This window comes from Lagopus leucura, unplaced genomic scaffold (assembly GCF_019238085.1).
Source record: "Lagopus leucura isolate 7727_CA_CO unplaced genomic scaffold, USGS_WTPT01 Super-Scaffold_100047, whole genome shotgun sequence".
Classification (NCBI taxonomy): Eukaryota; Metazoa; Chordata; class Aves; order Galliformes; family Phasianidae; genus Lagopus; species Lagopus leucura.
In genome coordinates, this window is record NW_024962293.1 from 486585 (window position 1) to 514186 (window position 27602).

General features: G+C 44.2%; 1 protein-coding gene across 3 annotated transcripts; it reads right to left on the reverse strand.

The window, feature by feature from the left end:
- Positions 1-191: 191 nt before the first annotated feature.
- Positions 192-9516, reverse strand: STX16 (syntaxin 16). Of its 3 annotated transcripts, none has more exons than XM_042884961.1 (9): positions 9409-9516; positions 7059-7070; positions 6116-6223; positions 5546-5686; positions 4881-5043; positions 3855-3946; positions 3478-3621; positions 2883-2963; positions 192-2113 (listed from the first exon to the last, which is right to left on the reverse strand). In XM_042884961.1, the coding sequence occupies exons 1-9, from the start codon at positions 9487-9489 to the stop codon at positions 2009-2011; spliced, it is 927 nt and encodes a 308-aa protein (XP_042740895.1). In that variant the 5' UTR covers positions 9490-9516; the 3' UTR covers positions 192-2008. The 3 variants fall into 3 exon arrangements, with proteins under 3 accessions (XP_042740895.1, XP_042740894.1, XP_042740893.1); XM_042884960.1 differs by having other exon boundaries at positions 7059-7103; XM_042884959.1 differs by having other exon boundaries at positions 9355-9516.
- Between the last annotated feature and the right edge of the window lie 18086 nt (positions 9517-27602).

Below are 27602 nucleotides of genomic sequence, written 5' to 3' on the forward strand. Positions count from 1 at the left end.
GCATTTCAATGGGGACTACATGGGATGAAAATCACTTGACAATGCAATTGTGCTGCAGAAAGTTAAAAAAAAAAAATCAGATATTTCCATGTCACTGCTGCTTTTATTTAATTTTGAAGAATATATGGAGACATTAACATCACAAGAATTTGCTTCAGCTTACACTATTTTAAGAAAAAGGAACTGACCAATTAGGTTGGAAGTGTTTTATTACTTCTTTGAATCCTTTAGCTGTGATAAAATGTCAAAAGCACCAGTCAAGACAGAAATAAATAACACGTTCTCATGTTAGAAAGTTGCAAATACAGAATATTAAATTATAGCAATATGCTGCTTCACACCAACTGATGTAGCCAGCACACTAGGGAGACAGTAGTTTTACTCACGATCATTGAAAAGATCTATTACCAGAACAGGGGGACTGCACACCCAACTAGAAGCATACTTCTTCCACGGATCTACTGTGTGAATTTCAACAAGGGCTTGAACTGGCAGCTTTGGAAGTTCAGCATCCCCTTTGTCTGGAGGTAACACAGTGGTACAAATCTCTTTGTAATAAGCCACAGCTTACATGTTTTTGTAGTCTTTTTCTTTCAGGCCTGTTCCTGCATCGAGTCTGTTTAAACCCACATCTTAGGACCTCCTCAGTACATTGTAAACACAAGTTCAGGGCAGGTGCAACATTAAAATCACAGCACATATTACGAAACTGCACTTCAGGGCATTTGAGCAGAACACCTCTGCAAGTTTATGGGGAGCATTGCATCAGTCAGAAATGGAGGAAATTAAGTTACAGTTTCTTTGGGGGAAAAGTCCATACAGAAGAGCCATATTAAAAATATTAAGGCAAGGCCTCTACAATTGCACACTACTTCAGGCCTGGATTGAAATATGAATCCTCTGTGACATAGATGTTTCTCTAATTCATCTCTTATGGCCTACAGCAAAGTTTTCCACTGCAAGAAGTTAAAAAAATAAACAGGTAATTTTCCACTGAAGGCCTCCTAGGCCACATCACTTGCATGGCATCACGGTCAGTAGGAGACCCAAAATGCATCCTTTTCTAGGCAGGCATTTGAAAAAAAAAAACTGCTATGGGAAAATGGATCTAATACATATTGCAGTAAAGCTACATATGTAAGACCACGTGTGGACAGAAGTAAAACAAACAGCTTAGAAAACAGCTAAGAGCCAAAAGTCCCCAGAGCAGGTCACACTGTGTAGAAAGCCGAAAGGGAAATCTCTGTTTTTCAGGTTTAACTTCATCACCACTTTGATGTAATGGCAGTACTTTTTTTTTTAAAGCACATAAAAATGCATCATCTTTCTGGTAAAAAGAAAAAAAAAAAATGTTCTCATGATTGCTCAAGCTCAAAAAAAATTTAATTAGCTAAATGTGTTAAATTACACCAGTGATTAAATCTTGTTATTTACAGGATCATATACTATTTTGATTCTTAGTAATGATGCAATATCTAAATTAAGATCACAGGGATGGAATTAGGCTCTGCCTGTTAAAAGCTATCTTATATTCATCTCCAATTCCTCTGAGTTTTTGAGTCTGAAGAAATGAGGTCAGACATTTTCGTGCCTTGTGCCTCAGCTGTAGTCCCATGACTCAGGAACATGGTTTAAATTTGAAGCCTTAAAAACTGTGGCAGTTCAGAAGACAACATATTCTTTCTCACTGTAACAAACCAATTACAGAACTCACTAATAAATTACAGTTCTGTAGTTATTTAAGCAACGTGTTTCCAAATACCTCTGGACAAGGAACCGAATGATTCATTTGAGAGCATCAGATTTCTTGACGTTCTCCATCTACTCTTTACCAACACCTCACCAGTCACCACACTTGAACTTTGAGGAATCCTACAGAAGCATTGCACAGACTTTGTACCACGAGGGCAAATACATTCAAAGGCAGCTTTCTTGAGTGCAGGTCCATCCATTCACATTGGGGAAAAAAGTTCACGTAAACTCCAAAAATAAGAAAATTAAGTGAGACCTAGTGTGACTTTACACCAATAAGAACAACAATGAGGACAATTACTATAACAAACAAAATCAGAATAACAAGCATCTTCCGATTCTTCTTTTGATATTGCTCTGCCTGTAGAAACAGAAAAGAAAGAGTTAATGCCTCAATTTATGCAAAGATGTAAGCATGGACTCTTCAGCATACTGAAGACATGTACCTCGATTTCTCTTTGCTAACTCCAGCCTGCACCAAAGACTGCAGTGAAAGAAAGCGCAGACTGAATTCATATTTATCCACATTAAATATGAAACACTACAGAAAATAATGCATCCTCCTATTGGTTATGCAACCTTACTGAGACTTTTCTGTAGTCCTTGAGAAGGCATGATGCCTGCACAGAACATGAGCTGCACAGAACGATTGATCTAAAGTGGAACTGAGCTACGTGGACAGTGGAAATAATAAAATGAAGGCACTGGATGTGTGGAAGTCCAAATGGAAAAAGTTGGTAAGATATTTTTAACTCATTGTTAAAAGCTTCATTTTTTAATTGGCATTTTTATTGTACCTGATTCAGCTGTGCATTTTACATTCAATTAGAACTGAAAGCTTTCACTTTGTTTTGGTTCACTCCTTCTTTCTTCTTATCGCCTTTTCTCATCCCTCTCCTCTTTTTCCCAGGGAATAAAAATGTAGAGAAAACTCTCCAAAAGCCAAATGAAACTGCTAACAGAAACTAAACTAAACAAAACTTGCATTTAGTTCTTTTTAAATCCATAAGCACTGAATTTTTAAAAGGAAAAAATATTAATTCTTCTCTTTTATAGTCTCTGAATAATCATTATTTTTTTTATCATTGAGATAACTAGATATGCAAACAGCCTATATTTTACCAGCTTACCTTATGTAGTTGTTTTAAACCCTCTTCAGTTTTGGTACACGACTGTTCAACATTGTAGTCAATTCTATCTAGAACTGTTCCCTAAATGAAACAGAGAGAAGGATCAAGCTGAACCTAAATAAACTTTGAAAAGATTGTGGTTATGAGCAGCAGAGTAATAATGCTTACAGTAAACAGCTCATTAGAAGATCTAGTTGGACTATCTTGAAATGACCTTCTTGGCTTATTGCCTAACTGGCAGCTCTGTCACTATCTCAACTCACAGCCTTATCTCACAGCCTTTAGTAACTGCTATGACCCAGGTCAGGTACTTTTGGCTGACATATTAAACCTAAACTTTCTGGGGGAAATAATCAACAGAATCTGGAATTCTACATTTCTTCCTAGTTTAATACCCATAAATGGTTATTTTTTCTTCATTAGCTCATTTTCTTACACATTACAGGCAGAGGAAACTTTAGCCTGAACCAATTAATTTAGGAAAGTGCAAACACGATATTACAACATGAAAACATCGTATTACAACACAAGGAGCTGAACCAACGTAATGCTACGTGCAGTCTCCCATATCTCACTGACACTGGTGCTGATGTACCTGTTCTACTATCATTGCTCCCAGGTCCCTAAATATTTCATTGAGATCAGAGATTGACTGAACAATCTGACGGATTTCTCGTTCCCGCTCTTCCACCAGCAGTGTGTTTTGCTCCACCAGTGCTAGTTGGTCATCTGTAAAACCCTGTTGAAAGAAAAGATTTAATTGCTGTTTATGTGTTCTAGAGTGAAAACGTTAGCAATAATTATAGCAATTATAAGATTCCACAACATAAGGTTCCTTTTGGAATTTCAATAGTAGAAAACTACTCAAGAAAAATCTTCCTGTACATTACAAACAGAGTTTTAGTGTCACTAAAATAACTTGGAAACGTAAGAAGCTTCTTTAAACTGAATTTGCTTAATATCTTAACTTACTCTGTCGTAAAGTGTATCATCCTCCCCATCATCCATCAGTGGGACTGAGGTGTCAAAGAAGTGTTTGGATCTTTCTTCTCTACTCTTCATGCCTGTGAAAGACAAACTGTGTTGGAGCACAATGGACTCACACTGAAGTCAGTCGGATTTTCTGTCACCCTTCAAAAGCTGTAGGTAGGAGAGTATTTTCCAACAGCTTTTGGAGGAAACGTGACACATATGAGAGAGAAAGAATGAGGTCTGAAGCAATAGCTAGAAAAGCATAAGAAAATCCCTGATAAATGACAGTGTCTAAATTGTAACTGTCACATAAGCTTACTGCTTAGAGCGTAACAACTGCAACCATGCTTACAATACAGATTAAACACAGTGATTTCAAGTCATTATGTTTCATGAGGTTAAAGAGTTAAGTAAGCTAAGAGTCTTAGAGTATGATCACTCTGTATTCTGTGTGAACAGAACCTTCTGACTCTCATTCCACCTCTACCATTTAGACCACAAGAAGAAACTGCAGCACTACATCTGAAGATCAGTTATTACATATGAAGTTGAAATTACTTTGCCAAAAAACGACTGAATATTAGACTTGAATCAGAATAATCAATTTCCAAGCTGCTTAAGGTTGCAGAACTTTATCACAGACCCCTTCTAAAGTTTCATCTATCACAAACTACTAATCAACAGCAGGTATCATTCTGAAAAACAACAGCTGCCCCACCAGCACAACAGAAGTAGCTGGGCAGACCACAATTTGAGAAGTGATAACATGTTAAGAGTGTAAATGGCTGAAACGCACTGCTTTCATTGATAAATCTAACCGGTATTTTTGCTTTAGCAATATGAAATAAGAGAGGTAGAGGCTGTGAAGCAGAAATTGCTGAATTTCATCTCCACTCTATTATACCTTTCGTGGTCCTGGGAATATCCCTTAACTTCTCTATACTTCCCTAAACAAGAAAATAAGCACGCCTTAATTAGTGCCCTCCACAACCAGTGCCCATGCGTTACTGTGTCTTTGATGCTTACGTTTGAGATAGTCAGACTGTGCATGCCTGAAGGTGGTGGAGAGCTCCTGCAGGGACTGTGCTAAGGAAGACACTACATTCCTGAGAACACGTGCTTCTTGTTCTGTGCAAGTCCGTGACCTGCTCTGCAAGACCTGGACTGCTCTCTGACATCTGTGAAATAACTGAGAAAACAATTCAGTTAGTTAAAAACATACAGCAACTCACGTTTAAATGTCATGCTGAATTTACTGTTGCCCAGTGCAATGTTTAAAAGGACACAGAAATACAGAATATAGATGAGAAACATAAATCTAACAGGATAGCACAGTAACACAGGTACTTCTGATCAAAGACATTTGCTTCCTTGAAACTGCTTGGACTGAAAGCCATAGAATGTCTTTGTGTACTTCTGTGAGGTAGCTGTAAACATGATTTAATTAAATCTCCCACCCATTCCAAGATAGGAAACAAAACAGGCAAGTAAAAATAGGGCTGCAGAGGTGGGAGTGTTAAGTCACTCACTCAGAGCTCACTGAGATGGTCAGCGCAGCACCAAGCTAAGAGCCCAGGGCTTCTGGCTCACTGACTTGGAGAAATGTTTTACCCCAAGGAAACCACTGCCTCGCCATGATATCTGTTACAGATACATCAGTCTGTAGGTTCAGAATTGAAAGTACTCTGTACCTGTGTGATCTCTTGGGTTGTTATTTCTATTGCACGTTCTTCTTCACTGCTGTCATCTAGTGTTGGTCTGTTCAGATGTTTATCATGAAGACTGGCTAATTCTTTCATCTTCTGTTTCACCCTGGCAATATCATACTGAATCTAAAACAGCAAACACAACAACAGGGAAAGGAAAGTGAGTAATGTTTCTGAGAAACATTCTGAGAAGAATTTTGCTGTGCTGAGAGCTTTAGGACCCTTCCTGCAGCCTCAAGTCGAAATGCTCAGCGATAGCACTATCTGTCCTGCTGGTTCAAGTGTAGTACCAGCACTGGGCTCTCACTGATGATATCAGTTCAGTTTTCAGGAATTTCTGCTCCAAGACCATCTCCTTCATTTCATTGCAATACATACAGGAAATAAATGACATCTTGCCTGATATTTTCTCTGAACAGGAGTGGCAGAAGTTAGAAAAAACACAAACCTTCTAATACTTCTATTGTAAAACTTACGGCGTTGGCAACATAGCTAACAACAGGAATACATTTCTACATGAAAACAACTCAGTGTTGGGTTTGCCATCCAACTTACTTCATCTGCTCCATCAACCCATTTGGGAGGTAAGCGCTTTGTTACACCAATTGCTGCTTCGGGATCTAAACTTATTCCTGACACCAGGGCCATACGATCATCAGCAAGCTGCAGAAGATAGAAATATATTCTTAGAAAGAGATAGCAAATCAACATGACTCAAATTAGATGGCAGTTCTTGAGGAAAAGTGCTTGTGTGCCTTTTCTTCCCATAAAAAGGAACTTCAAGCATGTTTGCATGTGATGCAGATATAAATTATTGAAGACAGGACACTGCTGTACAGCAGCAGTGTAGCAGTTGCAGAGGCTATGCTATACTTGGAGACTATTTTGGAGATAAGAATCCATTTTGTAGATTGAAGTACTAAAAGGTTATAAATGAAACTGGGAGACATTATCAATTTTCTCAGGTTGTCAGTTGAAGCCATCTCTGTAATTTCAGAGATAAGATCACTTCATCTACTGCAGACAGAAAGAAGTGATACTGCTTAGAACATATCTAATTACTGCACTGCCCATTCTTCCAGATTTCTTATTTTTCTCCATCAGCCCCAGAAATCTTTGTGGCTCTCCACCTCTTTTATAAACCAGTCCTTCCTCCTTCCTGAGCAATTGTTTACTGAAAGCCTGTTCTTTGTCCCCAGCATTGTCTCCTGAGCAGAGTTTATATAATTAATGCAAAGCATAAAGTATTGTGAATAGCTTCACTGTATCCTGCATGGATACAAAAAGTCAAACTAGATTACATGTGTATACATATAAATGTGGTACTGTAATTTCACAAAATGCCTGTCTCCTCTTGGCAGCCTTGTCAGACTGTACAGAAGTACATCTCCTCCTATATAATGAAATGGAATAAGCTAGCACTGTAAAGAAAGGAACATTTTTGCACAGTGATGCGTGCTTGATGCAGTGTGACAAAATAAGATGTGATAAACAATACCTCATCCAGCTCCTGAAGTGATTTGTGGATCCCATCAGCCCCGTCCAGTTAGAGACAGCGAAAGGTAAAAGAGAAAAAAGACACAGAGGACACACACAGGGTATGGTCAGTTGGGAAAATACTACTAGCTTGGTGTTGTTGTTTTAAATACATAATTGTTTACAACAAATAAAACAAATGGACTTTTAAAACAACACTATTCAATAACAAGTACAATATAATGTTATATTTGAGACAGCCTTTTGCCTGGAACACAAGCTTTTCAGGTTAAAAACTGGTTTGCAAAAATTTCTGAGTGAAAACACTGAAATATATTCAAACACGACAACGAGAGCAATTTTACTGCAGTGTTTAACATCTGTGGGTGAGTTGAAGGTTTCACCGATCGGAGAATTACAGTTCTCCAAACAAAGTTTACAAACCATACGAACTTTGTAAGACATTTATCAATAAGCACCTCAGTTACCACAAGATAAAACAGACAGCAAATGGCGAAAAGCAAAAGCAAGTGCGGCATATGCTCCCACGTGCAAACACTTCAGTTTCAGGTAGCATCAGTACACACATGTGTGTGTGCAACCATCAGTACACACGTGTGTGCAACACATCTGCAGCTCTGCAGCTCATCACTCCTCGTGCTGCTGGGGTGTGTTAGCATGTGAGAACTAAGACAAGGACAGCACACTTGTGGTCTGCCAAAGCAGCGAGCTTCAATTAATGACCTCTGCTACCCTGCACTCAGCTTCTCAAGTACAGCTGTACTGTTAGGGAAGCTACTTCAGTTAGCAGAGCTTAAGGAATGGTTGACTGTCAGTGTGAGAATGCAACTCCCAAGGCAGGAAGCTGCTTCTGACACAGTGCCCTCATAATGAAGTATTTCTTCAGGAGAAGCTTGGAGAGCAAACGATCAGCCCAAGCACTATGAGCTACAGACTGCAAGACGGCCCTGCTGGTGTGCAGCAATCCTGCTCTGGGGACAGCGCCCAAACGAAAAAGTAATTAGCTATTAGCTGTAGTGATAAGCACCTCAGAAACACGAAAGAGCTCACATTGACATCTTCGCCCTGCTCACTGTGTTTACAGGAACTTGGAAGTGTGCACAGTTGAGCCACTGATCAACCCCACCAGCTGCTCAAGCCAGGACCAATCCCCAGCCACTTGGCTTCGGCAGCATTGGAACAAGCATCAGAAAATGCTTTGGTTCATGTTAACAAACATGAGAAATAAACACTTCATGCAAATGCTACATGTTACTGTGCTCACTGCAGTTCCACTGCTCAGCAGCCTGCATGCATGCAGCTCTTGTTTTCTATTAACATTTATAAAATTCCAATGATCAAAAATGCTATCGATATCGGCAAAATGATCGTTAACAAGAATCAAATGCAGTGTCAAATTAAACACTGCAATACACGTTGTTATTGATGCTGCCTGGTCTGCAAGTAAATTCAATACACAGCTTGTATAGATACAGGTGTAACTAAATGGACAATGAATAAAAACCGCTGAATGCCAACTCATCAGCTGAAATCAATGTAGCGGAATGAAGCATTGCTTTTCCCCTGACCAAAAACGCACAAATGCAAAGCAAGTCAAGGAGATGAGACTGCTGACAGATATTTACTGGACGCTGTTCCAAACAAATGATACATTTGAAGAAGCAGCTTAAGAGCCCAGAAAGCCGAGCTGTCCAGCAGGTTCAATACTATAATCAAAAGTTTTAAGCATCGTTCAAATTTCCGCCAGGAAACTGCTTTGGTAGATGCCTGTTTTGGGAAGTTATTCTCAAAATTCTGGTCTTCCATGTTTAAGTTTCCCATCGCAGTGTGACCAGCAAAACATACAAACAGCCACAGAAAAGGCCACAGAGCAATGGCTTTTTGAAGGCATCACACCGGCACCTCCTGGCCATCGCACACACGGCCTCACAGCTTTCCTCGCATCGAGGGGAAAGGTGCTGGGTGTGAGGAGACACTACGGACACACCGAATAACCCACAGCACTGCAATTAACAGCGCCCACACGGAGGCGAATAGAAGAGTTCCGCTCCACGGAGTAAGTTTGGTTTTTGTCACCGGGGAAGCATAAAGAAATCAGTGGGCAATGACCTCCCGCGAAGGCCAACGGCGCTTTGGGCGCAGCGCTCGCGGAGGGACCCGCAGGGATCGGCACGGAGCTCTTCTGTTCGCCCTACGCGCGGGGAAGGCGGGCGGGGGGGCGCGGAGCAGCGGGCACGGCGCGGCCGCGGGCAGCCCTCGGCGCAGCAAGGTACATAGGATGAAGGGAGGAGACTCACCGCAGCAGCCATGCTACGTGAATTCAGAGGGCTGGAGGAGCCGTAACTACTCACTTGCTCGGCCAGCAGCTGCCGGCTCTGCACCGCGTTGTTCCGCAACAACAAGAACGCGTCGGTTAGACGCCGGGTGGCCATGGCCGCCCGCCCGCCCGGGGACCCCCGCCCCGGGGCCGCTCAGCGCCAGTCCGCCGGGTGCGGGGCCCTGGCCGAGCCCGGGGCCTGCGGGCAGAGGCCCGCTCAGAGAGCGCGGGCAGAGCCCCCCGCCGCCGGCCGGCCCCCGGCCCCCTGCATCCCCCCGGATCCGTCGGCGGCCCCGGCCGCGGCCCGGCTCACTTCCGCGCGGTGCATCGCTCCGTCCTTCCGCCGCCCCGCCCGGGCCCGCAGCCGCGCACAAACGTTCCGCCCTTCCACCGGGCCCGTGCCCGAGGGCGGGGCGGCGGAGAGCGCCGCGAGCGGCGCGGGCGGCTGCCGGAGGCCCTCGGGGTGGAGCGACCCGCGGCTCCCGGCCCTGAGCGGGCTGTGGGAGGGTGGCGGAGCTCCGCGATGGCCCTGCTGTGACCAAGGGCGGGCGTGGCGGCCTGCGCGCCCCGTGCTGGGCTCATGGCACCAAGCTGCCTGGCCCTGCCTTCTGCCCCGACGGCCGCACTGACAGAAACGCCAAGAGCCGAGAGACACTTCCCCGTTAATTTATTCTGTGCTTTTGCTTCTCGCTGCTTCCAAGTACCCTAAGCAGGCACGGTTTGGGTTCAAAATAAAATACTGTAGAATGACCATTTTGATTCCACTGCTTCTCTTCTCTCATTTTTCTCCTCTGAATCCCCACCACTGCCCAAAATTTGCTTTGCTTTCAGTTAATTTTCCGTTAAAAAAGCAACTACAAAACACCCCATCTTACACAAGTCTTTCTGTCAACTCTGACCATCGAAAAATCAGCACGTCCTCCCAGATGGACAGCCCATTTTCAAGGACAGCTTTGGGTTTGACTTCCTGAAGAAGCTTTTCGACAAGGCTGACCAAAATGATTTATTTTATTTGTTTTTGTTTTTTTTCCCACTGCTTTTTGCTCCTCAGTGCCATCAGCTCCACTGCTACATGTTGGAATCATAGAATCGTTAAGGTTGGAAAAGACCTCTAAGGACATTGTGTTCAATCACCAGCACACCCTGCCGTGCCCTGAGCACGTCCCTCAGTTCTGCAGTACTTGAACATCTCCAGGGATGGTGATCAACAGCTTCAATTCTCACCCAAATAAAACAAGAATTACTGTTTCCACGTATGGAAGGAGCAGAGGCTGTAATCACAGCCCCATTTTCTGAAAATGTTGCCCCATTTTATTGAGCCACTTGGGCAGAGCTGTGCAGTGAGAAACAGAAAGAGGGATCTCTTTGCTGCCATGAGGCGTCTGGGGAGTTTTCTCAAGCAGACTTCTGCTCAGTGGGAGAGACCCAAAACTTGGAACTTAGCAAGGAAATAAGCTCCAGCCTTATGAGGATCACCACACGCATTTCATTTTTCGTGGTCTGGTGAAATGTGTTTTCACTTTGGCTGCCTTACAGAGGCTTTAAAAATACATGTATACGCTTCATTTCTTCATGCTAATTTTTAATCTACTGTAACGATTTTTTATTCTGAGAGCAGTTTCAGTTAACGATCCTCCAGCCCTCTCTTGGCATTGCTGCTGTGGCTGTAAGTGGAGTGGAATTTCACATGCACCCAGAGATCTCTTAGTTCTGGATGCGTACTGAGAGAAAGCTGGTTGGGATCTGTCACTTGGAGGGATGGCATTGTGAACCCCATGAGAAGCCTTCTGCCCCTAATAGGCTGGAAGTCGAGGCACAGTGGTCATTTTCATCTTTTAGTTGTTTTCTGACAGTTTTCTAAGCTTTGAATGTTGGGCGGGCTGTGAATTGAAGCAAAGGATATAAAAAGCATTTGGGACTGATACACAGTGGGATAAAACTCTGTAAGGAAGCAGTCCAGAGCTAACTCAGTGAATAACCACTTCAAAGTGTTACATTAGGAAAAAGCAAAGGGACTGGAAAGAATGGAAAAAAAGGATTAATCAAAGAAAACTACATCTTAGAAGCTAGGAAGTGTAGGCATAAAGGGAAATCTGCCAGAAGCAAAGCTGAGTTAAACCTCGCAAAGGAAATTAAAACAAATAGCAAAATGTTCTTCAGGCATACAGAGCAGGAATTGAAGTAGGGAAGAAACAGAGGTGATGACAGAGGGAGAGGCAGGACACAGATGAATGCATAATATATAGTGGAAATGTACACAGAGGAAATGAATGCATGGAGATAGGAATTATCTCATGCAAGTGGAACAAAACATAAAGATCATAATGGGACGATAATTTCTGACCCAGACACCTAACAGGACTCGCCTGTCAAGAATGTATCTGGCTACGTAACAACATCACTGCAGGGGCAGCAGAACACAATGTGAGAGCAGGAAAAATTGTTCCAGAATTTAAATAGGGGAAAAATGATTCAAGCCTGATCCCACTAACGTACAGGACTTTGGGATAAAGTTAGCAGGGAAGAATAATACAAGATATGATGACAGATAGGAAAGAGTTGATCTATGACATGCATTTACTGAAGGTGGGTAGTGTCAGACCAACCTGATTGGCTCTGTAATTAGTTTTCTAGACAGAGAAAAGCTGGTAGGTCTGACCTCTCTGGTGATGAATAAATGTAGACCAGAAATTGGAAGATATTTAACCTTCAGAGGACTGAGGTCACTTTACATCTTTCCTGCATTCAAGGCAAGGGCAAACCACTGCATTATAAAGTTGCACTCAAACCATTCATAAAATTGATCATATTTTCTCTCCCTAAGACAGCACCTATCCCTAAATATATCTTTCTGAGCATAAAGTACTAATATTTCGGCTGTTGCTTCTTAGTGCTAGAATTCACTGCCATATATTTACTGCTGCCCAGAGTGCTGCCTCTTTCTTTGACCTCTGAACTGCTTTTTTAACGCCTGTTCTGTTCTGCAGTTCTTAATGAGCAATGAGATAGCAATGCTGCATGCATGCACACATTCCTGCACCCACTGCCTCCCACATCCAGGGCCTAATCCAAAATGGTGGGAACTTTCTGTTTGCCACCGTAGCATTTGGATCACGCTTCCAAAGGGAGGCAGAAATAGTCCAGATTTCAAAGTTCTATTTTGGAGCGGATAGCTGAACATTTCTTTTTAATGGGAAGATAATCAGAGCCATATTTCAAAAGCCAGCTTTTGAACTATGATTACAAACTCCTTTCTCTCCATCCAGTTCCTGGCAGAAGGATCTCTGTATTCCCCCTCTTCAGCTACTGAGGCTAAATCAAGGGCAAACAGGCCCTGTGCTTCATTGGTCAGATGAAGGTCAACCCCCACGACATTTTATCTTGTGTAATTGAGTAGATACATGGAGGAGGTGAAACACTGCAGTCCTTGGAAGCCCCAACAATAGGCTTGTGCCAAAGGTAGGATTAATGGACCATTAAATGTATTTTGCCATGGCAAATCCCACCGTCCTTGTACAGCTGGGACACTTGGCTGCCAGAAAATTTCTACAGGAAAGTTTCTATATTACAAATTGGCAAAGCAGCTGGGTTAGCTCTGTCATCGCTAGAGATGCTTTTTCTGCACGGGAATTGAGGAACTCCTGGCAAAATGGACAACGTTATTGCCTTTATCCTGCAGCAGAATATTTGCAGGTTTCAAAGCTGTCAAACTCGCAGTTTCTGGAGTGTCACAGCAACAAGATTTGTTTTGCCGGTGAGTTGGGAGCCCCTGAGTTTTGGCACAGGATGTGATTCTGACGGCCTCTCTGTAGGTGGTGCTACAAGGCAGTGAGATGAAAGATGTTTTTAAATTTCGGTGCCTTGGTTTCTTACCAGCTCCTGCCAGTTGAACTTTCCTAAAGAAAATCAGACATAGTTTCCCATAATTTCTCTATTTTGCTGTCCTATAATCTAAATGCACCCCGTAGAAATGCAACAAAGGAGAGCTGCTATTTTCTCTGCATTCAGGCTGTTCACATTATGTACTCCTCCTGGAAATGTACAGTTGAACAAACTGTCTTTTCACCTTGATCTAACTTGACTTGAAAATTTAACAATAGAATGAAGGATATAAGGAAATGGAGAAGGTCTGAAAAAGAGAAATTGGGGGCCATTCAGAGACATTAAGGAATGAATATTTAATTATGAGGGGAAGGAAATTTATGTCTCTAAATGAGCTCTGACCTTTGCCATACACTGAAATGTTTCCTCAAGTTCAAGTTCCTCGAACTGAGTTTCCTCATCTGCACATGAAAAAACGGTAGAAAGGATTCTGCAAAGGTACCAGAACTAAACCCCTGCTGCTGAAAGTAATTGGTCCAGGTGGGGTCAGGGCTTATTTCAATCTGGGCAGTCAGTGAAGACTGCTGTGTCTGTTTGGAGGGATGGGAGGAAATTTGTATTCAAAATTCAGCAGCAAAAATTACTGCTTGCAGGCAGTAATATCCCATATGTAATAATAGAGGGAACCTTGTTCAAAGGCAGGTGTGAGCGTTACAGCCTACGAGCTGCCACCCCAGTCTTGTGACAGGCCAATAACGCTGTGGTACTTCTATAATGGAGCAACTCTGTCATCTAATATTGTGCAAAATTCCTTTCCTTGGTTGGGCACTGTATTAAATGTTCTGTGTCACTACATTGTCAGGTCAGCTCTGTAGCAAAGATAAAGGATTGCTCTTTATAGGCATCTGTATTTTTGATTATCCTAATCATCTCTCCAGGAGTCACATGAAGATAACGTCTTAAACTGATGTATCTAACGACAAAATTTACCACTGGGCTCTTTCTTGTAAGATATATATCCACACATTTTCGATCAAGGTGGCGCTCCTAGATGTCCTGGGAGAATGGTTTAGTGGAGCAAAAGCTTTGGGGTTGGATATACAGCAGTTATACAGCAGTTATATGGTGAGATGTCCATCTGCAGACACAGCAGCATGGAGGTAAGAAGTTTGTGTCCCCTAGCTGTTTGCTTCACCACAGCAATTTGGGTGGTACATACGCTCTGCCAGTGCTTCCCATGGGCATTAGTGCAAGTCAGTGGCTTTACCTGCTGCTGTAGCAGCTTGCCTTGAGAAGCAGAGGTGCTTAAGTGCTGAAGGTGGTTTGCTTGAGCCAGACTGCAACTCCAGCTTTGAGATTCTAGCAGTGCCATGTCTGTAGTAAGAGAAGAGGGAAATAATACATTTCCATGTTGTGGCAGAAGCCCATTGTGCTTCAAAATAAATTACTTGTGCACACACAAATAAGTTACACTCAAAATAAGTAGCAAGGGAAGTATTACTATTCATATTTTAGAGGTGAGGAACCAAGCCGTAAAGAGATACAGTGAGCAGGTCCCCTACAGACATGCTATAATGTAAGAACTGGCAACAAAACTCAGGATTTATCACTACTACCATTTTACAGATGGAAACACCAACTCAGAGGGCAATGCTGGCTTGAACAAAGCTTCACAGATTATTTATAGGAAACCCAGGGCCTGAATCTGGAGCTACTGTGTCCTGGTCAGCAGTTTTCCCAAGGGAATCACTGATAAGGAGCTAAGTGTCAATGAGCAGCAGAATTTCAGAAAAAGGGAGACTGTTCCAGAAAAGAACATCTGTGTTTGTGTTAGAAAAAGCAGCTCAGACTCCAGCATTGCCAGCAACTCACACCTATGTTCTTGTTATCCTAATTAGTGGCAATGTTCCACTTCCACAAGTTTTTATCTCTTTAAGTTGGGTGATTTTTTTTCCCAACTAATAAAATTAGAGAAGGCAATTCAGAAAGATATATTACAGTAGATCATGATCTGACTTTCATTCCAGCAATAACAACAGTTATCAACGAAAGATCTTCTTCATAAACGTAGGAAACAAGTCAGGCTAATAAAGACATGAATAGGTTTTGCACATTAAAATATAAAAATAATCGGAAAATAATCTAGTCAGAAAGCCTGTATAATGAGTATTATCTTGCACAGAAGTATTCTGATTCTGCCTGTGATGGGTAGCATTTAATCGTAAATCATTCTGAAACAAGAGGGGAAGGAATGACCCTACTAATTTCAATGCCATCTGGGAGCAGCAGAGGGTACATAAGAGCAGTTTCCTACTTAGCCAGTCTTCACTTGTTTTTTTTTTTGGCCTGCATCTTCCTGTAGAATCAGGAGCTGTAAATACCTTTGGCGAGCAAATGGATATCCTCTAACGAAGGAATCATAGATTTCCACGCTGGTTTCTGGCCTCGGATTGCTGCCTGCAGCTGACGTATTATGCCAAGATACTGCCTTACATGGTGTTTATTGCTATTCTCAGAGGTACTTAAAACTGGGAAATGCTAGAATCTGAGATAAGTACCAAGATGATGTAAGAGTGCAAGGAAGGAAACTAGACCAAGCAAAAGAAGAAAAAAACGAGGTTTATTTGACCAAGTGGAGCAAGGTCAGGGGGGAGGTCAGAACTGCAGCTGAGAATGGCTATGGGGAGATGATGAAATCCCCTTTCTGCCCTAAATAGCATTGTAGTAAAAAAGAAGGGCAAGCCATACATCTGAAATCAAAACAAATGGGTTGCGAGTAACAGCAGAACAGCAGCTCCATGACAAAATGGTTCAATTTGTTTCTCTTTTCTTCCTCACATAAAAGAATTAGTGTGTCTGTGTCTCTAGAAATGCATTTACCTCCAAATCTGTCCATTTCCACTCCATGAGTTGAGGCCTCATGGGTAAGCATGTTGTGCTGTTTTGAGTCTATAAATGAAGAAACTGAGGCAAGGCAGTGTGATGCTCCTTTGAAACTAAGTTGTTCTCCAGGCCATCCTTGCCTGATCCCTCTGAAGACACGGATGTCTGACTTTGGATAACTCACTCAGCCCAGACAGCTCCTTTATCTCTCAGTGATGTCCTTCCCAGCAATTCCCAGTGACTGGTTTTAGGCCAGGAGCCTTCAGCTGCTGCTTGTGGGCTCCAGCTGGTCTGCAGAGGCAGTGAGCACTGTCTGTGCCCTGAGCTCCTTGCTCATCCCCATTGCTGGGGGAGGATCGTCCAGCCACTGTGAATGGTGACAGCAGTGGTCAGTTTGGCTGGGGGCTATTCTGATCTCCCTCCTTGGTGCTGCCACGTGCTGGCTGGGTTGGGAGGTTTTGTGATCTGCAAGCTGCATGGCCTGGCTCTGTCCACTGCTATCCTGATTACATCTCTGGAAAGACAGTCCAGTGCCTCTTGGCTGTGTTTTACAGAGGTGGCCACATCTTCTCTAGCCTCAGGAACATCTGTTGTTGTGTACTAGAGTCTGTGGAGAAAAGACAGACCCATATCTGAATTGTTCTATCTAAGAGGGCTGGATGCAGCCTGTGCCACTCCAGCCGATGGTTATCCTGACACAGCCACCTCCTTTTGCTAACGTGGGGGTGTCCACTCCATCGCCTTGCTCCATCCCCCCATCCCCCTTCCATCCCCCATTGGAAAGATTCAGTCACCAGGAAATACAGAGCAAAGACTGCGGTAGGATTTAGGGTGCCTGAATCTGGGTAATTCTTAGTGCTTCAGTTTCCCAGCTAACAGCACTGCCTTTCCCCATCACTGTGGATGGAACGTGTTAGAGACATTTTAACATCAGTTACAGAACCGAGGTGATGGTCCAACTGCTGACCTGCTTTCCCTGCAGCCTAACTGTGGATGATGGTGGTCTGGGTGAGGTTAACAGGACGTAATTTGGCTCCATGTGTTTTCTTGAGGTATTCAGTCTAAGAAGGCTCAGCAGCTTTGCCTATCCGCATCTCGGTTTCCTGACCAGAGATGAGGTGTGAGGAGCTGAACTACATTCTCTGGGAAGAGCTGATAGGGTCTCCCCCACCTCTTCCCCTCCTCTGGTGCTTTGAACCAAAACAGCTGCAAACTTCTTGTGGCTGGAGATGTGCTGAGTGGCCTGGCAGGGGTTCAGGAGAATATAAAGGAATCCCACCCACCAGTAGTGAGGGCTCTGTGCCACCACCAGCCCTTGTGTGCCCCAAATCCTGACTTCCTGGTAACTGCTATCTCCATAAATACCGGTCAGCCGGCAGGAGAGGGGACTGACATCACTGAGCTGCGTTGTATCACGTGAAATATGAGGTGACACCCAATACACTGGCATTAGGCACAGGAGTTGTCTGCTGATGTGGTGACACGCTTGAAGCAAAGCTGGAAAATTTGATCCTTTCCTGCCCGTGGTCTCCCAGGCTCTGTGGTGAGGCACGCTTGACTTGCTTTGCTTGGGTTTGGGGAAATGGGAAAATGTAGCATGCAGGCCAGAACCATCTGCAGCTCTTGAACTCAAACATGTCAGGTTGGCAAGTGCCCTCGAGGCTGTTCTGTCTGCTGCCATCGGGCCCTATCGCAGCTGGAGAGCTGGTCTTTGCACAGCACGGCCAGCTCAGCCCCTGGTGAAGCTCAAGGGAGGTGAAGAACACTGAGCTGCTCTTGGCAATGCTGTATCAGTGTCGACTTTGGCCAATAGTCAGTCTGGCTCCAGACCCAGCATGAAACGCCTCCCAGCAGCAGGGACTGCCCTGTATCCCTTCCTCCTCCCCCAGGATCATCGCCTGCCTGCTTTCCTGTTGAACCAGCGATGGAGCTGGCATGTGTTCTTCTGAACATGTGGCCCAGGAGCTGTGAACCTTTCTGTACGGACCTGCCTACCTTTGATTCATTTCTGTTTGCAGATGATTTCTCTCTAATTAATCAGACAACAGCAGTGTTACCAAGTCCAACACCCAGGGCAATGAGGGTTTGCTCTCTCCTGCAGCTCTGCTCATGGTTTCTTCCTGACTTTGTGGCCCCAGTGCTAGAATGACGCTGCCTATAAAGAAACTGTGAAATCATATCAGTGCAGTGAGCATTAATGCTTTTACACCCATAATTACATATCCAACCTTCACATGGCCCAACAGTTGAGCAAGCATGTAGGGTAGCACAGCATTGAAATGACTGCTGAGTGGATGGAATAACATTCCTCCTGCAGGGACTGTGATGACCAACACCTTGGTATGATGCCTCATGCATCTCAGAGCAGTTATGCAAGCATCCTTTCCTGTCCAGTGCCACGTATGTGAGTGTCTCTAACTTACCAGGAATTAGGCAATTTTCTTTGGGTTCCCACACAGATTTTATAAAAACAGTTTAAAAAAAAAAGCCCAACAAAAGCATACATTTAATACCCATTTCTGCCTGTTCTAGCACAGGACTTGAACAGGGAAATAAGATTTTCAGACAAATCTACAATATTCCATTGAGTGGGTGTGCACACATATGCACCTAGGAGGGTTTCTGCTTGTTTATGTAACACAAGCACTTTGAAACAGATCTGTTTGCTCTGAAGAGCAATCCAAGAGAGGATTAATGAACAATGTGCAATTAAAGCCTGCATGTGAGACAGCAAGTAAGAATAGCTCCAGCTCTGCCTCCTGTACAGGATTTCCTTCATGGGCACTTGAAGTGGTGCTTGTTTAGACTAATATCTTTCTTTCTGTTCTTTCTGACTGATTTTTCATTGGTGCTTTACAAAGGCAGCAACAAAATAGTGCTCTAGTAAGGCAGGTGGCAGCTGCTCGCATGGTGCCCTGATGGGTGCCTGCCCTCAAGGGGCACTGAGGGGTCTGTGGCTCACGCTCAGGGCCAGCCCCTTCCCAGAGGGGATGGTTGGTTTCATGGAGAGTATCTGCCTGGCCAAACTCAGCAGCTGCACGACGATCTGTTCCAGCACATGTCTCCTGCATGACCTCGAGTGAGCTGTTTAGGATGCGGATGGACAAACTGCCAAATCTCTCTGGGGTGGAGAAGGTGTAAGCCTCTATGTTCATAGCAGAAAGGGAGGGAGGCACAAATGTCTGCCAGTTCCTTGACCTCTGTAATTCCCAGCAGGCCATAATGCTTCGTGCTGGTGATTTAATTTAGTGCGGCGAACGCAGCCGCATGCCTGTGAGTTGTGATTTCTGCAATAGCTGCTGAGCTGTGACAGCAGCTCCCGGGGAGGAGCAGGGATCAGCCCTGGTGCCACCACCTTTCCCACTCTGCAGGGCCCCTTCACCTGAGTCCCCGAGAGAAAGGCTGTGTTTCCATGTTGCTTCCCAATCAGCATGTGTTGACAGCAGCCATTTGGGAAGGCTGTGATTCAGTAGAAAGATGCTTTTCGTGAACTTCTTCATGCTGCCACACTGACAACAATAGGCTGGGTGTAAATGGCTAAAAAGAGTGTAGGAAGAGGTAGGGATAATTCTTATGGGAGAATAATAAACCCTGTACTACTGTTTACTGTAGAAAGGGGCAAACATGAGGGAGCTCAGAGCCAGGGCCCCAACCCTGCCCATTGCCCAGATGATTCCCCCTGATGTTAACTAAGTTTCCATTTTGAAGGTGGGTAAACCATGGCACAAGGAGGTGAGACAATCCCAAGAAGAAATAAGAAAAGCCTTTGGCGAATCCGTGATAGGCATAAAGTCTTGAACCTGCACCTCACCAGTAGGTCAAGGCCTCCAGATCATCTGAAGAATGTGCTGCAGCATTCGTTGCACATATTATCCTTCTTCAAAGGAGCAACAGTGTGCACATCATTAAAAATAAATATTTCATGCTGATCTTTCCCAAATGCTCTCTCTCTATCTAGGCTCTTAAACAGTACCCATTCTGCACATAAGGTCATGCATTTATATCTCCCAAGGAAGATCAGACCTCCTCAGGCTATGGAATTGTACTCTGGGCCACTGATATAACAGTTTTATGGAGATGGATAACTTGTGTGGTTTCATGCTTCCTTTCCCTGAAATGCCATTAAATGTACATCAAGTGCTTTTGTATTTGTTTGAGGGAATTTCCCTCCAGACTCTGCGGGGATGGAAGGGAGCTGGGGCTGGGTTCTGCTGCTGGCTGGCAGTGCCACAGTGAGAGCTGTGCACCTCGTTTAAATCCATCGCCTCACTGTGAGCTGCAGACCTGGAGAAGTTACCTTGTCTGAGGATTGAAATACCACATCAAAGTGCCACATGGATCAAAGGTGAAAGCAACAGGTATTCGTGGCTGGCTCATCTTTCAGACCTTCCTCTCTAGTTTCCACTTTGGATCTGATAGCAGAGCCTGAATGTAGCCTTTCATACGCCTTCTTTCCTCAAGGCACAGGTGGCATGGAGCACGCATTTCCTTGTCAGCAGGCTATGACTTTCTTCATAGTGTTGGGTATGATGCTATGTTTTGGCTTTAGGAGAAAAGCAGCACTGATAACACACCCATGTTTTAGTTGTTGCTGAGCAGTGCTGCACAGAGCCAAGGATGTTTCAGTATTTCAGCTTCTTCCACTGTCCTGCCAGCGAGGGGCTGGGGGTCACCAGGGAGGGAAACAGATGGACAAGGGAAAAGCAAGCTTTTATGAAATGAAACGGCTGAAATCTTTTCGTATATCTCAGAGCTCACCCATGGTTAGGAGTCAGATACCAAACAGAGCAAATCACACAGCCACAGGACTTGCTGTTCTTAAGAAATATTAAAATCTGGATGTTCTCTTCTGCGCTGTAGGTTCGTCCTGCCGTATTGATTGTCAGGGAGAATCAGAGCCAGCCCAGCATCAAGGAATGGTCTCATGACCTGAAAAATCTTGAATCTGACATTTTTACATCCTTCAGCCCCTTTCATTTATGTCAGAAAACCTCTACTGAGTCTGTAGTGGCTCTCTCAGGGTGGAAATCTCCTCTGATAGATGCTCTCAGCTGTGTATCCATTACTGCAGCTTGGTGTCAGAATCAATACGTGTGCCTAAGTGAGATTTGTGCAGGTGTTGTGTTCTGACTCAGAGCTCAGCACTGGTACTTAGCAGTACTAGCAAATGCCTTTTGAAATTGAGACCCTCCTAGATCTGTGGTTCATGTAATATGAAATACAACCCCACGTTAAAGCTGAACTGGATTCTTTTGTGTCAGGGTTGATCTCCGAGGTTTGTAATGCTATTCAGACTGGCAGTGAGATGAACAAAGCAATTGTATACCTCCTTTTCATACCCAAAACTCCAAAAAGAAAACATTGTGACTCATTAGCTATAGAAGCCATGTTTTGTTCAGCAGGAAGCTTTGCAGATTCTCTGCTCCCAGATCTCCTTACACTCTTCCATCCCATCGTTCTGGAAAAATTCCCACAGAAAGACAGGCAGATATTTTAATCAAGAAATGGTCCTTATTTCCATTAGCAACAGCTGTTTTCCTTTTAATTTAATTCTACATTCTGTATTCTGTTTATGAAAGCTGCCATTAATTATGTTTTTCATCAGTCAATGTTCAGAGATGGCTAATGGCCCAGCACACCTAATTAGTCCTTCATGTATGATAATGTTTCAGCAAGTCTATAGTTAGTGTGTAGGGCTGACATCCGCTGTGCAGTGGAGCTGCGACTGGGGCTGTGCAAACTCCCCTGCTGTGTGTCAGATCGTGCTGCAGCTGCCTTCCACTGCTGCCTCCAACACGCGGCTGGGTGTGGGTGCTGTTCCAGGATGTGATGATAACAGACAGTGCCAAAAATGGTGTCTGATGTCACTCAGAGCATGCTAGCAAAAGGGTAAAGAATTCAAGCTGCCTTTGGAAGCTCTTTGAAGACAGGGAGTGCAGAGACTGGAATTACAGCTACTTTTAATTTTCTTTCAAATTGTGCACAAGTGTTACTGATGGCTAAGCATGCTGTGCTAGAGGTGCTTTTCTTCAGCTTCTTCTGGGCTGAATCCTTCTAGCCAGCCCTGCTTGAGTGTTCTCAGCTGATCCGTGCATTTCAAGCCAGCTCGCAAGTCACGTGAGCCACCAAGTTGCTTGTGACACAAAATGTGCTGCTATTTTTAATGCTCAGGCTGCCCAGACACTGGTATGACCTACCCATGCTAACCTGGTGAATCTTACTGGTTTAAGTGGTGTCTTTGGCCAGGTATTGAAAAAAATGTGGCACAGTTGTCCAAAGCTGTGTACATGACAAATAACTCATTTTTGTTCAACAAGACGCGTGAGTAGGTTCACTGAATTCTTTGCATTCCTTAGAGGTGGAGCTGGTGTTTGTACACCAGGCTCAGCTGGAACTTTGCCTTCATTCTGAAGGTGTTTGCAGCTGCGAAGAATAGGAGTAATTATCATCAGGTTGCCTCAGGTAAGAAACATTTCAAATGCTCCAGTACACAGATAGCTTTGAAAAATCTCCTCATCTGTCACAATTGGGTATTAAATTCTCATCAGTGCATGTACACAGAGCTGGCTCTGTTCTGTTGACCAGGCTGTCACCTGCAGAGTTCAGGGCATTGTGGAAAATTACAGACTAGAAGCATGTTTTGTTTATCTTAGTAGAAAAGTGGCACACCACTAGCTTAGGATTTGTAGTTGTGCATTGCACAGATCAGTCAGTCACCTTCAGCCTTTCCTGTGCCTGAAACAGCTTGGTGTCCACAATCATTCTTCTTGTGCTTTCTCTGTGAGTCCCAGGGGAGGCTGCAGGAATGGAAAACTGATGCAGAAATATTTGCTGTACGTAATCTTAACAGCAGTGAAACCACTATCTTCAAATAATGAGAGATACCCTCATATTTTGCCTGAAGGTACTTCTCTGTTCTGTAGAATCACATCAGACTTACGCAGAGACCCTTAGGTGAGTATTCAATTAGACAATTTCTGACTGTGTGACCCCACTAAGTTAAAACCTTTTCACTTCTGGAGGAACGAATCTGCCACGCTGCTAAACAGGCAGAGGATTTTTCACAAGGCATCTGCTTCCAAAGCAATTGCAATTTTCTTTGATTTTCATGGCCTGTTGAGAGATGAGAGCAGCACTCTAAAGAATCATGCAGAGTTGGCCCAGAAACAGTTTAAAGGAGAATACAAGAGCACCCAAGGTGCTGTCATTTGAGAAGAGAATGAGAAAAGGCAGATGACCTGTTACAGAACATATCTTGTTCCCAAAGCCTACCACTCTCCTGTTCCAAAGGTGTGTAATTTGCAGAGAAAATAGGTTCAGACCCAGAACAACTCTACATTCAGTATTACTTGAACTTAACACATTTTAAGACAGGACAATCAGAGTAAGTATCCTACTGCTAATCATTGCGCAGCGGCCTCTTTGCGAGCTGTTTGCTTACCTCAGCTTAGAGCTCTCTGAAATGTCTCAGCTGGAAAGTGCCAGATCTGCAGAGTGCTTGCAATAGTGATACAAGAAATGTGCTAGCAGGGTGTGATGGCCCGCTGTCAAGTCCTTCACTGGAAACCCAGAGGAACTCCAGGGCAGCAGATGGGTCACTGTCGTGTAAGTGCAGCAGCACTCAGCTCTCGGACCTCACCTTTTGGCCTCTTCTGCTGGCAAATGAACCCTCTGTAGTACTGCAAAAACACATCCTTTGAGTGCAAGTGATAAGAAAGACAAATGTTTGACTTTAGCCAGAGAATTTAGAACTCAAAGTCCTTTGAAGATTGCTGAGCTCTGCACTGTGTTAGTTGTCCATATCTATCGAAGAAAACACTCATTTCATCACAGCTGATGACATAAATTCAGACTTGTGAGCAAATGGCTAGATTGAGTTAAATCACCTCTCTATCTGCTAATGGCATTTTTTCCTTTACTTGACGATGAAGGTTATCTTACTGTTTGGAAATTATAACCTACAACTGTTGGATGGCATTATGTGCAGGCTTGGGTGAGATAACTTGTATGAAAAATCCAGGAAATCTGAAGCTTATTGGCTTCCATTCACATGAAGCTGAAGTACTTGAAGACTCCAGCCGCCTTCACACACCATGTGCCTCCTGCCACGCAGCAGAGAAAGAATAGCAGCTGGCAGATGATGGATAGCAACGCCGCAGTCCACTGTAGGGTTAGGAGTAACATCACTGATAGGAAGGGGAGCAGCTTGAGCTGTTTATAAAACTGCACTTGGGAAGTTTGCCCCAGACTGCATTAGCCTCACTTCGCTGCCTACCCTGCTTTTCCCCACTCAAATTCCAAGTTCCTTCAAGGGAAACAAACATCTGCAGAGACACATTGTTAATTGTTATACTCAGCACTGCTGTTTACATTTTTGATGCAGGCAAGTCAAAGCACGTCAAGGCCATCCAAATGGCTAAAACAAGCCAGAAATCTTGTTCTGGCTGAAATAACAAGGGGCTGGATTCTGATTTTGTGTACAGAGGCATTCTGCTTGGGCTCCAGAGGATGGGAATCAGGATCTGGAGACCCAAGAGGGTGCAAACAAAGTAGCAGAGAGGCTTGGAATAGTGTCAGCATATGAGAGCCAGGAGGAAAGCGTTACCAAGTTAATGCGGTTTTCCATTATCTGAAACGGTTGGGGATTACACCGCATTTGTAAGCTTAGAAAGGCAGGTTTCCCTGGGTTCTGCTCCCATCTAAATGCAGTCTAATGGCTCCTTATCAGGAATGATTAATAGCTCTTGTGCCTACACTTTGGTCCCTAATTTCCACTTTTCTTGTGTCTGCTTAGAGTCCTTTTACATTTTAATATGCACAGCCCTCTCTGAGCCAAGTGTGACCCTGGTTTTCAGAGGCATTCTGGTAATTACTGCACTCGCCAGGTCCCTTTAGGATGCAGTTTCAATGGGGTGTGACTTTCACAATATTTTTTTTCTTGTTGTTGCTTGAGCCGCTCCAGGAAGGATCTGTTAAACATGACTCTCAGCAGGATCCATCATGACCGAGGACAGAACAGAATGTAACGAAACAGGGTGAATACGTGTCTCGCTGTGCAGGATATGTTCTCCTAGTTATATGGTTGATAAAGCTTTGGCTGAGGTTCAAAAAGGTGTTCAGCTTTCATCTCTCTGTCTTCCTTCTTACACTCCTCTAAATATTAATGGCTGCGCTCATACCTCCCGTGTTCGTGGCCTACTTAAATTGTTTACAGACTTTTTAAATAAAGCATCTGACCTTTTGCCTTTGCAGCTACACAAACCTCTCTCTGTGTTCATGGTGATGCCCCCTCAGTTGCTGCTTGTCCTTGGCTTCCCTGTGCTCCGACAGGCTGTGTCCTGTGCAACGTGAGGAAACAGACATTAAACCATTGAAGGAATACAGCAGTGGAGTTTTCCAGCTGGAAGGAAGTAGGGACGGAGTGACACCGAGCTCTGGTCAGGCTGTGACCCGGATTGCACATAGCCACATGCAGGCAGCAGCGTGTTGGTGTCACTGATGCTCTCATCCAGCAGCTGGGGGCCAGCTCCTTTGATGACCAGTGTTCTGGCACCATGGGCTTGTTGTTTGAAATCATGCTTGCTCTCTTTTCTCCTTTCTGTTCGGGTGAATGTTGAAAAGCTGTGTGGGAAGCTACAGTCACACAGGAAGCCTGTGGCAGTGCGGGGAACAGAACTCAGATCTCCTGAGTCCCCACCTGGTCCACTTCCCTCATTAGTTGAATACAAAGAGAGCAGTCTTGTTCACGTTATTTACTTTCTGGGAGAGCAGCGGCAGTTCTGTGAAAAAGTAACATAGCAAAGGAAAGCCAGCAGGATCACGACCTGCCAGGTCACACTGGGATGGAGGCTTCAGGAGGGTCAGGGCGCGCTTGTTTAAACCTGAGCACCTTTGAAAGTGCAGCTTAGCAAGTGGGTTACCCTACCATAAGGAAATGGCATGGCATCCAGGGAGCACAACATCCACATGTGTACCTGTGCCTGGAGGAAAAGGAGGACGCCAATCCCCTTCAGCACTGCCTCCTTCCTGTCCCTTCATGGGATCCCATTGTCTCAAGACAGATTTCATCTGAATTGCAGCGATTGGAAGCGAAGGAGGGGGAAAATCACATTGCGTTGGTTGTGTTGCCATGCTTTGTTCCTTATCAGCCAACTTCTGATCATGAAATTCTCCTTTGTCGCGTTTTTGGCTGTGTTTGCTGTGCAAAACTGAGTGAGGGCCTGTGTTTATGAAAAGAGACAAGAATGATTAATATTAATGTCAGCGTGAATATTTTTGATCTGACAGCAATTAATTACATCAGAGGAGTGACAAATAAGAGCAAAGATGCTCAATTACAAGCAACTGGAACAAAGTAGAGTCCATCTGATGTAACATGATTTGGATCAGACCCTTAGGAAAGAAGAGCTTTTAAACTCCAAATGGTTATTAATTTGATTGCTAGCAGAACAGGAATTTACTACAGAGTCTCTGGCCAGCCTGTTCTTTCCCTCTGAAGAGACTTGGGTTCCTATCCTCTCCAGAAATTACTGTGTATATCTGCAATACAATTGAAAAAAGTTGTGAATGGAGAAACGTCAGTTAAGTTCACATCACTGATGGCTGGCAAGGACTGTGTTGGGGATTGACATAAAATTATTTTCCTTCTGACTTCAGCGTGGTTTGGGAATGAGCTGCTGGTGCCCCGCTTCTGCCAGGGACTGAAGAACAGAGCAGCAGAGTTGACTTGCAAGCAGCCTCTGCTCCTGGTTCCACGTTGTGCTTGGTCCAGAAGAACGTGGGTTATTTCCCTCTCTTTCGTGTTGCTCATTCCACCAGCTCAGCTGCTATGGATGATACATCTGAAAAGCAGATCTGGAGGACAGGAAGATGTGGGAACTGGGACAGAAGAGCAGTGAGCAGGACTGGAGAAGTGAGGGCTGGGCTCCGAGTTGGGATTGCAGCTGTTGATGCCTGGGCAGCCTGCTGGCAAAGAGAGCAGGTGAGCTGCCCAGGAACGTGCAGGCACTGGAGTCAGTGCTAGCTCTAGCCACAAAGTACACAGGAAACTACAAGGAAATCATGCTTACGTCTGTGCTTTCATGGCTGGCTCTTTGTATCCCTTCTTCTTCTTGATCCTGAAGTGATCCAGTCTGCCTAGAGACTGGGATCTGAATTCTTTAACCTGGAAGGCGTTTTGTGTAACATTCCCCCTCCTAAGACCAAGTCAGGCATCAACACATCGGTGATCTACATTTTCCAGGCTGGTTTATCAGAATGAAGACCAAAGGGCACAGAAAGAGAAAAAGAAATAGGGAAAAAAACACAAGTGGAATGGACATATTGGTTGAAACATCCCATTTCTTCAAAAACTGATTTTGAGGTATCTGTCAAAGCAATTTCTCTGTTTCCTAGGACTATTAAATCACATGGCCTTGTGTGGTTTTCTGGTATTGCGCGAGGACCACCCAGAAGTGGGCCAGGTTTGGTTATTGGATGTACTGAACAGAGCAAGAGACACCAAGCTCCTGCCTGCTACTCAAA

Excerpts from the sequence above, each read along its gene's own strand:
- STX16 (XM_042884959.1), bottom strand. The coding sequence starts at position 9,489 with ATGGCCACCCGGCGTCTAACCGACGCGTTCTTGTTGTTGCGGAACAAC. Across the intron at positions 3,622-3,854 it reads ATGATACACTTTACGACAGA|GGTTTTACAGATGACCAACT; the intron begins GTAAGTTAAGAT and ends TTCTTTCAACAG. Across the intron at positions 2,964-3,477 it reads GAGCAATGATAGTAGAACAG|GGAACAGTTCTAGATAGAAT; the intron begins GTACATCAGCAC and ends TGTTTCATTTAG.